At 41.8% G+C, this 13,130-nt stretch overlaps 1 protein-coding gene across 1 annotated transcript; it reads right to left on the reverse strand.

Annotated features, from left to right (window-relative positions):
- Positions 1 to 5,854: 5,854 nt before the first annotated feature.
- Positions 5,855 to 12,918, reverse strand: LOC121545681 (YTH domain-containing family protein 1-like). Its single transcript, XM_045209478.1, has 6 exons — positions 12,490 to 12,918; positions 11,943 to 11,967; positions 11,440 to 11,534; positions 9,497 to 11,119; positions 7,602 to 7,646; positions 5,855 to 7,430 (listed from the first exon to the last, which is right to left on the reverse strand). Exons 1-6 carry the CDS (start codon positions 12,514 to 12,516, stop codon positions 7,401 to 7,403), a joined length of 1,845 nt encoding a protein of 614 aa, XP_045065413.1. The 5' UTR covers positions 12,517 to 12,918; the 3' UTR covers positions 5,855 to 7,400.
- Positions 12,919 to 13,130: the final 212 nt, after the last annotated feature.

Raw genomic sequence — 13,130 nt, forward strand, 5'->3', positions numbered from 1 at the left:
ATGGAACTAAGTGCCATTACAAAATAGATTTAGCTATTGAACCCATTTAAAACATCCCCAAAGCATGTTTGTTGTAACATAAAATAAGGGTTATAAAACATGTATAGTTAAATGTTTTACTTGGTAGAACTTTGTCAAAATACATTTTCGTTCTCTGAAATTGAATAGAGAAATAAAGAACTAGTAGAAAGCAACTTCATGTGCGGGTAGGCATGCACAGACTTGGGGAGGAAAAGCTCGCAGAGCATTGGTGCAGTTTCAGCACCATAGCCAGTGGACAGCGGTGGTGTTGGTGCAGCCTGGTCTCATAGTTTATAGATGTGCAGCGGACGCCAAATGCCTGGACCATTGTTTTAGGCTTAGCCTATTCTATGTATTCGATAGCCGAATATGGACCACATTCCGTAGGCCCAGTAGGCTACTACATCATTCTCCAGATCCAAAGTTGTACAGATCCAAAGGGTGTGGTTGACATCGACAGCGAGTTTACATTTGCAAAAAAATCACTTGCATCAGATATGTAAATCAATTGATGCTTTTGGTGGATAATGCTTCTAGAATTATGTTGGTATGGACATTGGACACTGACTGGTGTTTTTTATAACACTGGATTCAGGAAATAGGGTATAGGATGCTAGGCTATATCAAAGGAATTGTAATAGCCTGCGACGAATGCTCCTTCTCCAGTATTGCTGGCTGGCACTATTTGTTGTTTGTGTGTAGTAATATGCCCTTGTGGTCTTAAGAAAAATTTATTTTACTTAAAGTTACTTTGATAAAGTATAGTTCACTACATCCAAACTACTTCATGAAAAATTATCAGTATGTAAATCTGAAATGTCATAGACTACAAATTGCAATAATAGATCACTTTGGGGTCATACAGTATGTTACCAGAATGTGTATTTTAGTCTATTAAACATAAAAACTATGTTTCAAGTGAGAATAAATCAGGCCTGATGCCGAAAAATAAAGGCAATGATTACTTCACCCATATTTTATTTTTGCTAAAAGACTAACTACTGTAGTTCCAGTGGTTCAGCCTGGTCTCATAGACATTTACCAGACGCTCTTATCCAGAGCGACTTACAGTATATTTTATTTTTTTCATACTGGCCCCCCGTGGGAATCGAACCCAACATCCCTGCCGGCCATTCCCTCCCCTACCCTGGACGAATTGTGCGCCACCCCATGGGTCTCCCAGTCACGGCCTGGATTCGAACCAGGATCTCTAGTGTCACAGCCTTAGACCACTGCACCACTCGGCTAGACTAGACTAGACGTAACATAGTAAATGTAAATCAGGGACGCTCAAATTAGAATGATATGTTCAGTTTGGTATGGTTACATAAGACAGGTTACTTAACCCAAAGATTGCGAGTTCGAATGTCATCACGGACAACTTTAGCATTTTAGCTAATTAGCAACATTTCAACTACTTACTACTCCTGAGCTACTTTGCGACTACTTAGCATCTTAGCTAACCCTTCCCCTAACCTTAACCCTTTTAGCTAACCCTTCCCCTAACCCTAACCCTTTTAGCTAATCCTTCCCCATAACCCTAACCTTAACCCTTTAACCTAACTCCTAAACTTAACCCTAATCTTAACCCCTAACCCTAAATCCTAGCCTAGCTAACGTTAGCCAGCTAGCTAACATTAGCCACCTAGCCACCTAGCTAGAATTCGTAACATATACATTTAGCAAATTTGTAACATATTGTAAGTTTGCAAATTCGTAACGTATTGTACATTTAGAAAATTCGTAACATATATTGCAAATGGTAATTCGTAACATATCATATGAAATGGGTGATGGACATCCACAAATGAACACATACCATACGAAACTTAACATATACTAAATGGAGTACTACGGATTTACATACAGAATAATACAAAATGCTCTGAGACCAGGTTGCATTTATTTATGTACAGAATAATACTAAATGCTCTGAGACCAGGTTGGTTGTTGAGGTGTTATCGTCGGTGTTTATAGGTCTAACACTATTTGCCCCACAATGTGTCTATCTATCATTCAGGTAGGTTTAAGAAAGTCAGACAATTACATAATAATCGGATATTATAGTTATTATGCACACTGGAAATGAACAGTAAGCTGTTATGCAAAACGTCAACCGCTCATCTTAAAAACATTTTGCTGATGGTTTATGGTGGGGGGAGTTTGACGTCAGTTTGCTTCTAATCTTCGAGCATTGCATTCAAACGGCGGAAGAGGACGAGTCACTGGGATGGGAAGAAGAGATACAAATCCTGCTAGATTGGCTCAGAGATTATGAAAACAAAACAAGTGGACTACGCAACTACTGTTTCGGATATTCAAGGTTAATATATTGGGCAAATGTATTTGAACCGATGTCCTCTCTCCCGTCACGGCTGGAGTGGTGCTGCGGATGCCTTGATCATTGTTTTAGGTTTAGCTTAATCTGGACCATTGTTTTAGGTTTAGTTTATTCAATAGCCGAATTTGGAGTACATTCCATAGGCCTAGTAGGCAACTACATCATTCTCCAGATCCAAGGTTGTACAACAAGGGTGTAGTTGACATCGACAGCGAGGTCTCGTTTGCTAAAATCACTCGCGCATATTGGAGTCAGTGGTGCATCAGATATGTAAACGAATTGATGCTTCTGGTGGATAATGTTTCTAGAATTATAGTGGCACCCTGATGAAACTGGACCAATGTGGTATGGACATTGTACACTGACCGGTGTTTTGTCTAACGCTGCGGATTCACGAGATAGGCTAATGGATGCTAGGCTACATCAGATTAATTTTAATAGCCTGCGCCAAAGGTTCCTTCTCCAGTATTGCTGGCTGGCACTATCCGTTGTTTGTGTGTAGCGATATGCCCTTGTGGTCTCTGTCAACTTTACATGCCTGAACAAAAACAGGTGTGAGGTGAGGGAGTTTTGGAAACGGTCAGTGTTAGGGAAGCTACTGTGAAAATATAGTTGACCAATTACGTCACACTGGAAGAAGTTAATCTACACTAAAATGTATTTTCCTTAAAGTTACTTTGATAAAGTATAGTTCACTACATCCAAACTACTTCGTGAAAAATGATCAATATGTAAATCTGAAATGTCATAGACAACAAATTGCAAGAATAGGTCAATTGCAAGAATAGCCTACTTCACCCATATTTTATTTTTGCAAAAATACCAACTACTGTAGTTCCAGCAGTTCAGCCTGGTCTCATATACTAGACATAGCATAGTAAATGTAAATCAGGGACACTCAAATTATTATGATATGTTACCTTTGGCATGGAATGCAACCAAAAATAATTTTCAGAAACCCGTTACTAAAGACGGAATCATCCATGATTCATCAAATTACATTTTATACCAGTTTCAGTGTATACCAGTTTCATTTGAGGACCAGGATGTTGACAGCTGTGCCATACAGATTGCAAAATAGCTGGGAAGAGATTTTTGATGTACCGATTCCATGGCAAAGGGTGTATGAGTTTATATATAAAACGATGCAAGATTCATTTAAGACTTCGTGCTTTTCAGCTAAACTAATTGTACAGAATTCTTGCCACCAACAAAATGTTGAATATTTGGGGCATACAACCATCGCAGCTCTGCAGATTTTGTTGTGAGGATACAGAATCAATAGACCATTTGTTCTTGTATTGCCCTCAGGTAGCCATGTTTCTGGTCTCAGGTTCAGGAATGGCTGAAAAAGCATAACATTCATCTAAAATTGACCCTAGAAATAGCATTGTTGGGAGATCTGGAGAGACCTGGTCAGTCAATTACTAATATACTAATACTCTTAGTAAGCGTATTTATATATAACTCGCAATCTGTGGATTCTATTCGATTAGATAGATTCAAATTGTATGTTAAACATCACAGCATACTTGAAAGCTATATGGCGTGTAGAAATCCGAAGAGGGTGGCCAGCAGAGATCGGTGGGATGAACTGAGGGAAACAGAGGGTTGGGATGTGGAACTGGAGACAAGTGGGAGTGGAGTTGCTGGGTGGGGGATAGAATGATGGTCAAAGATAAAGGTCAAAAATAAAGTCAAAATAAACAACAACAAAAAGTATGTTTGAATGACACTGAGGGGCAACGCTGTTACATATGATGCCGCGCAGGTGCTTGTACGCACATACACATGCATATACATACTTGCATTCAAACGCACACATGTGCACTCAAACGCATAGTCGGCCTTGCCGTTTTGATTTTTGTTGGCCTTGATGTATTTTGTTTTTGTATTGTTGTTTTCGATTGTTTATCTATTTTTTCAATTTTGTTAGTGCATTGGGGGATGGTGGCTTGGGTTGGGGGTGGAGGGAGGGTCTCGGATGGTTGAGAGGCAGCTCTCGGGGAACTGTGAAGGGATCTTGGCTGGTTGGTGGCCTGGTGGTTAGGAGCTTGGGCCGGTGGCCAATAGGTCACTGGATCGGGTCCCTGATTTGACTTGGTGGAAGATCTGTCGACGTGCCCTTGGGCGTGGCGCTTGACCCTGGTTGCTCCTGTGGGTCGCTCTGGATGGGAAGTCTGCTAGATGACTGAATGTAATGTAAATGTTGAGCGGCTTCACTGCAGGTAGATTGTGTTTTAATATTTTAAAAAAATCTATAAACAGTTTGGCATGGTACATAAGACAGGTTACTTAAGGCAATAACGTGAATGTCTAGCAACCCAAAGGTTGCGTGTTAGAATCTCATTATGGACAACTTTAGCATTTTAGCAACTTTTCAACTACTTACTACTTTTTAGCTACTTTGCATGTTAGCTAACCCTTCCCCTAACCCTTTTAGCTAACCCTTTAACCTAACGCCTAAACTTAACTCCAACCCCTAGCCTAGCTAACATTAGCCTTAGCCACCTAGCTAACATTAGCCAAAAGAAATTGGAATTCGTAACATATCATACAAAAATGGATTATGGACATCCACAAATTAATACATACCAAATGAAAAACGTACCATATCATACTAAATGGAGGATCTCGGACTTACGTACAAAATAATACAACATGCTCTGAGACCAGGTTGCAGCAGTTAGCTACACCACGAAATGGCAAAAAAGTAATTAACTACTGAAAACACTACCTCGATTTCAATTTAGTTACACTACCACCAATATACTGTAGTTAAATTACTAGTTGAACTACATGTAGTTCACTACTCCCAATACTGGAAACGGTCTTGCTGGTGTTTATTGGCATTAATCGAATGAAGCAATCCACCTGCATTCTAGGTCAATTTATAGGTAAACTGCACAAGTGTTTTGGGGGTTAGGATTACCGCTTTTCGTGTTCACGGCGGACCTTGATTTAATAGCAATACAATTAAGGCACGCGGTGGATGCCAAGAGAGGAATCACGTTAACATCGATCCAAATAATTGAAGTGATTGTATTTTAAGCAATCAAACAAAACATGTCATCATCAACATAGTTACTTCATTGGTAAGAAACATAGTCTACAACTATGAACTCTTGTGATCAAACACTGGAAAAGTATATGGACACATTATTTTAAGAGTCTGTTAGCCTTGGTTTGATGTGCTGTGAATTATGTAGGCCTACAGTTGAATTTGTTTTTAAGGATCATGGAATCAAAAATAAATAAAAGGTGTTTTGGGTTTGGGACTATACCATTGGTTTCAGCAGAGAAAGTACAAGTATTTGATGTGTTTTTGACCCAGGTCTGAAATGGCAACATCCATACTTCAGGCACCACTCTCTCATATCTAACGAACAACAACAATGTGGGCTTCCCCCCCAAAGGGAAACAGGGGTACAAAGGGAAACATAGGCTACTGTAGATGCACCTTTCACTCACAATGGAACAAACCAAAAACACTTACAATAGATAGTATACCTTTAATAATGACCATGATCAAATCTAAGAATGTGATAGTGACCTTTGATACAACGCATATTAAATTCAGGGGTATCTTAAACGTTTGTTTTCTTAAATGTTCATATATTCTCACAAATACCATTATATAAATCTGATTCCCTCAATCACACTCCCCGCTGTCTTTTGCATACACATACGGACATACACAGTACAGCAAGCAGGTCCCGGAAATAAGGAAAAAAAAAGAAATCACAGATACCATATATACTATTCTCTGGGTTTTCATACACTTGACATTAAATTAGTCAAATTAATTTTAAGATTACACATTTGAGGCATTCTCAGTTAGCATTGCCAGTACATTAAAGCTTAACATTTCTGAGGATGAAGTGGAAGGGTTATAGTGACGTAAATATCAACGCTTTATTTCTGTTAAGGACAAGGAAAGAAAGAGTGACAGGGCTATCTTGATTTTAAAAGCAGTACAGTACATGCTACATTTGTCCCCAACATGACTTAAACATAGACCCCTGTTGTTGGAATGCCGGGGAACAGAGAAAAGTAACAGCTATGATTTTAAAATAACAAGGAAAGAGACAACATAATAGTATTGACCAGCTAAGAACCTGAACTCAGACAGTATGTTTTGCATTTCCACCCCATCAAGAAAAAAGAAAGGGACCTCCTTTGAGAGCGGATGTTCTAGACATCTTTCCCCTGAATCTTTTTGCTGACACACTTGAGTTACAGTACAGCAAATCTAGAGTTTCATTGACACTGTTGTCAGAAAGAAATGTTAAGGCTCCACTCTGAAAAAAGAAACAAAAATAAAACGTCTTGTATCTCTTCAACATCATTTGTTGCCACAACAGTGTTAAGCCAAGTGATACATTATTTCAAAAATATCTCTTTTTTTAAACATTAACATTTTCTAATGTCACAACCTTTCACATTATCCATTATATGCATCATTTGCAGAAGCTTTTCGCATCTTCTACCAAGCCACAAGACCACCCTCACATGGACAAGAAGGGCATAACACAACAGTTTCTTTTGATTATGCAAAATAAAACTGGCCAAGTACAGTTATCAAACATTTGTCAAGATTCAGTTATTGTTGCGTTCACTCCTCCTAAATCAGAACAACCAATACAAGCACTTAACGTTTCTCCAACACTCACACCACCACAAGTTGAACAGTCACTGAATATCAGCAGCATGTTTGATTTTTTTTTGTTGAGACGTGCAGATATTTGTTACTCATAGTTAAGGATGTGAGTGTGGGAGTATAGCAAATAAAGACCTGCCAGGCTAAAAATACAGAAGAAACAAAAGGATGAAGCAATTTGATTAAATGGAAACTGACTTCATCCCTGCGCACAACTTGGAGACTGGAAACCGGACCAGAAGCAGTGTGGCTCAAAGTTTGATGTGGGCCAAAATAAATATGAGTTTCCAATTTCTTTATGTCCTCTTTTTTTCATTATCTAAATTCCAATATGTCCATCCAAGTATAACCATTGATCAAGCTATAAGGAACATTCTTCTATTGTGGTTTACTTCGATTTTGGCGTTCCTTGGGTGGGGAGGGGAAGAAATAACAAAATTGTTACCATTCGAAAACCATTAATAAATGACATCTTCCACCCCCCACAATCGTTTATTATTTCCTTAGAGACATAGGGAACAATGTCTTGATGGGCAGAAGCCAAATAAACGGTGAAACTTCACTCAAAAGGTTATTTACCTGATCAAGTCGGGACCCTCTCTGTATTGGAGCTGGCTCATAGGTCTGTTGAAAGAAGTAACAGGCCTTTAGGGATGGTTACACCTCTTGCACAAAACAATAAAACGGCAGCAAACAAATACAAAACAGTAGACATTTGGTCTGTGATGGGACAAATCAAGCAATACAAACTCAGGTTGGCCCGACATTTTAAAAACATCCCTATGTAAAGGAGATGTACAGTGCATTCGGAAAGTATTCAGACCCCTTCTCCACATTGTTACGTTACAGCCTTATTCTAAAATGGATTAAATAAAACATTTCTCATCAACCTACACACAATACCCCATAATGACAAAGTGCAGATTTTTATAACATTTTCCTAATTTATATATTATTTACATAAGTATTCAGACCCTTTGCTATGAGACTCAAAATTGAGCTTTGGTGCATCCTGTTTCCATTGATCATCCTTGAGATGTTTCTACAAATTGATTGGAGTCCACCTGTGGTCAATTTAATTGGATTGGACACGTCTATATAAAGGTCCCACAGTTGACAGTGCATGTCAGAGCAAAAACCAAGCCATGAGGTCGAAGGAATTGTCCGTAGAGGTCCGAGACAGGATTGTGTCGAGGCACAGATCTGGGAAAGGGTGCCAAAACATTCTGCAGGATTGAAGGTCCCCAAGAACACAGTGGCCTCCATCATTCGTAAATGGAAGAAGTTTGGAACCACCAAGAATCTTCCTAGAGCTGGCCGCCCTGCCAAACTGAGCAATCGGGAGAGAAGGGCATTGGTCAGGGAGGTGACTCTGACAGAGCTCCAGAGTTCCTCTGTGGAGATGGGAGAACCTTCCAGAAGGACAACCATCTCTGCAGCACTCCACCAAATCAGGCCTTTATGGTAGAGTGGCCAGACGGAAGCCACTCCTCAGTAAAAGGCACATGACAGTCGCTTGGAGTTTGCCAAAAGGCACCTAAAGGACCATGAGAAACAAGATTTAACTCTTTGGAGGAAACCTGGCACCATCCCTATGGTGAAGCATGGTAGTGGCAGCATAATGTTGTGGGGATGTTTTTCAGTGGCAGGGACTGGAAGACTAGTCCGGATCGAGGGAAAGATGAACGGAGCAAAGTACAGAGAGATCCTTGATGAAAACCTGCTCCAGAGCGCTCAGGACCTCAAACTGGGGAAAAGGTTCACCTTCCAACAGGACATCGACCCTAAGCACACAGCCAGGACAATGCAGGAGTGTATATTTCTTTATTCTTTTAGATGTGAGTGTATTGTTAAGATATTACTGCACTGTTGGAGCTAGGAACACAAGCATTTCGCTACACCCGCAATAACATCTGCTAAATATGTGTATGAGACAAATAACATTTTATTTTATTTTGATTTGACATTATAGTGCATGGAGAATGGTCTTATTTCTATCAGGAAAAAATAAAGTAGATGCTATTTCCACTTGGAACCGGTAGGTTCGATAGACCTTATTTATGGTTTCAACGCGTGTAAAGGTGGTGGAATTATTAGGGAATTAAGTAAAGGTCAGAATAAGGCGTATCTGTAGACACACCTCCGCCACAACTTCATTTATTCGATCTCCACCCCAAACGCATAGCGGGAGAAAAGCATTTTAGAATAAGGCTGCAACGTAACTAAATGTGGAAAGAGTAAAGGGGTCTGAATACTTTCCGAATGAACTATATATATATATATATATATATATATATATATATATATATATATATATATATATATATATATATATATATATATATATATATATATATATATTATTTTATTTTTTGGGGGGGGGGTCTTTACAAAAATGGATTAAACATATCCTTAATGTATGATGAGTTAGTTCAGGATCTTTGCGATTAACAAGAGACAGTAATTATGATTACCTTTCTGACAACCTCCTCTTCTTCCTGTCTCTTCTCATAGTGGGAGAAGTCATCAAAGATGGAGGTGGTGTGTTTGTAAGTGGCAATGATCTTGAGCACCTGCTTAGCCTTCTCCAGAGGGACCTCCTGAGTGTCCCTAGAGTTGGTCACTGGCTTGTTGTCATTGTTTTCCAGCCTGATGTGCCTCAGCTGGCTATTAGGCACGTCTTTCACAAACAGCCAGTCCACGTCAAACTTGCCTTTCCACTTGTCCTGCGCCCAAACGCCAGCACTGGTGCCGTAGTCCACGGGCGAGAGCATCTCTGCCACGCCACAGAAGTGGCCGCTGCCATTGACGCTGAACAGCAAATAGACAGGGCCTTTGGCATTGATGGCACGGAAGGCTGAGTCCAGACGCTTGTTACCGTGCTCTGTACTGCACCAGATGGAGTATTTGATGGAGCGGTGGATGTCGTCCTCAGAGTAGCTCTTGATGATGAACACGCGGCCGTTCTTCAGGTTCCAGTCAAACTCCTTAGGGTTGTAGCTGTGGGCAGCCCGCAGATTCTCCAAAACAGGGTGGTTCTCTAGACCTGGGCCAGAACCTGGAGGCACACCTCCACCCCCTCCGCATCCATTCCCAACACCCCCACCACTAGAGGAACTGCTGCTGTCCATGCTGCCCCCACTGTAGCCCGGGTTACGGTTGCGTGGGGCAACCCAGCGGGTCTGAGGGGGTGGGTCTGAGTTGTGGTTCTGGTATGACTGCGGGGGGGGCGGGCCCATGGTCATCTGCTGCACAAGGGACTGGGCAGATTGAATGGACTGCTGAGGGGGAGGGGGGAGCCCGTGGGGGAGGTGGGCGTGGCCATGAGAGTGGAGCTGCTGCTGCTGTTGGTGGGGCAGCGGAGGGGCCACTTTGCTTATAGGCCCCTTGTTATCCCATGTCCCAATGTCCATGTTGTGTTTGATGGGTGGTGGTGGCAGGGCTCCCCCCATGGGCATGCCTGGCTTGGCCTTCAGCTGCTGTGGCTTGGCTGGTTTGCTGGCGATAGCAGCCCAGGACGTGGGCTTAGGAGCGGGCATGCCAATTGGTGTTCCACCGTTGCCTGTAGAAACAGCCTGAGCCACAGCACCACCGCCGATCACAGAGCCCACACTCTTCACGCCTGAGCCATTGCCCGACACATCCCCACCTATCTTTAGCCCCAGCATCCCCTGCTCCAGGCTGTTCATGCCTGGTGCCTTGCTCAGAGTGTCACTGTGGAACCCTGTCTGGCCATCAGAGACTAGTGTGCCCCCCAGGGAGCTGGGAGGGTAGCTGTAGCTGCCCCCATAGGCTGAACTCTGAGTCTGCTGGCCTTGAGACCCACTGGTACCCCAGGTGGAGAAGGCCGGGTTCTCAGGGAAAAAGTTAAACCTATGTGGGTAGATGCTGTTGCCAAGCCCCCCAGGCTGGCCAAACACAGTGTCATGCATGAAGTGGTGGTCTCCATTGCTGAGGGGCGCATATGGGGTCAGGTAAGGGATAGGGGGGTCGCCACCGGTGGACCAAGGGGCCTCGCTCAGGGGGTAGGGGAATCCAATGGAGGGGGCATAGTAACTGGACAGGTAAGGGTCAGTCATGGATTGGTAGCTGTTGTTCTAGAAAGAGTGTAAATACAATTTGTTGTTGAAATCCTGATATATCAAACTAAATATCAACATGACCTACCACCACCAAAACTCCAATGACCGTTAGCTTATACCCCAAAAATCCATATTTTGGGACCAAAGGGCCATGCGTGCAGTGCTTAAGGCATCATCTTTAATTATGTCAATGGTAATAATATCTGTTAACAGTGTAGCCAAGCAAAACTCCTGTCCTCCTGTGAGACAGTATTGATTTTTGGTCTTCCCCTGCAGCTAAGTCACATTTTCCCCTTCTAATTCAGACAGATACACACATTTCAAAACTCACTCACCTGATTGGATTGGCCAGTGAGATAGGGCTCAAAGTCATTATCATGTACAGTTTCCTTCTGGTGGAGTGAGCCATTTTGCACTGAAACTGGAAAGACTGATAGTAGGGTTATTTATCAATGTGTATGTCAAATAAACAGACAAACACACACTTACATGTCTCTCCTTCATTCAATAAACATCAATATATGCATGAGAAGACCATAGAAATCTGATGTTAGCAATGTTGTTCTGCAGTCAGTACTGACTAACACTTGGGTGTGTAAAAGCTGTAAGACATAAAATGCATAAGACATGCATCACTGAAATTGTCAGAAAGTGGTGTGTTGACCGTTACATAGAATTTGGATCGCACGAGCCAGCATTGTATTTACACCGCAGGTGCATTGTTTGTAACTCAGTCCGTGCATGGTCAGTGCTCGCTACCGGCAACCAGCTGAGCAATCGCCGTATACCTAACTAGTCACACAAATTATCTAGCTAACGTTAACCACAGTGATCTTACCTTTAGCGTCTTGTCCTTTTGCATTCTTCATTCCCGTGTAATTGGTTAACATGTAAATGAGAGAAAATCAACGTTTTAGCGGTCTAATTAACATCCAACACACTCGCTGAAAATTAGAAGCTCGCTTACATTTACGTTAGCTACCCAACACGTTACTAGCTAGCTAACGTTAGCTATGTAAACACGTCATTGCGTTAGCACAGAACCACAACTTGCTAGAACTGCAACAGCTGAAACTGTTTCTGCCAATATTAATAAGGAGAATACATATGAAATACATAACGTTAGCTAGTTAACGTTAGCTAAAAGCCTAAGTGCTAGGAACGAAACGTGGCGATACCTTCTAATTATTATTGGTATAAAAGTATGATTTATTAAATGGTAGCTAGCAGCTAACCTGCTAACTAAATTGGAGTTAACGTTAGCTAGCTAGATAGCATCTCAGCAATGGCAACGGGTGAATTGGGCGCACAATCAACCCCCTTTCCTCAATGCAAGGCCTTCTTGACGCTGAGTGGATTTTTTCTGGAAAATACAGTCTGCCTACCTGAGGGTCAATACTTGTAGCAGACATAATTCATGAAGCAAGCCACTGGATTTGTGTAGAGCGTTTCAATTAGACGTGTTCCCTCAAAACCTGCGTTTTATTCGTATCCCAGAACAGTAGCTAGCTAGCTATTCAGCAAGATTTTTTCCTTCGTTACAGTCAGCAGCAAGCTAACTCAAACTACTGTTCCAAGGCTCAATTCTGCCAGTCCCCCTATGTTTACGTAAATCCAATTTGGAGATAGTCCTGGTGGTTTCGAAGGGTCCACTGTTAGGATTAATCCAATGAGGGTTGTATTTTTGCTTTTTCCACCAAATACCAAATTGCAGTTATTCTGCTGATGGCCCTGTTCACTTCCCCCAATAGCAGGTTCATCCGGGGTCTAAATGAAGGGGATTTACGTCAGCGGCACACCAGGCGCGGTGCATCAATGACAAAACGTCGGAAGTCATGCCTCTTCAATAGGAGGACTGCGGTAATCGCGTTTCAGAAGCATCAATTGTGATCTTTAATGCTCTGCCGCGATGACGAGTCAGCGCGCTAACCAATCCAACGGAAGAGTGATGGGGACGTTCTGAAAGGGGCCGATTTATTTGAGGCACAATCTACTAGATTTAAATTAAGATTTTGATAATAACATT

The sequence above is a fragment of the Coregonus clupeaformis genome, chromosome 30 (genome assembly GCF_020615455.1).
Source record: "Coregonus clupeaformis isolate EN_2021a chromosome 30, ASM2061545v1, whole genome shotgun sequence".
NCBI lineage: Eukaryota > Metazoa > Chordata > Actinopteri > Salmoniformes > Salmonidae > Coregonus > Coregonus clupeaformis.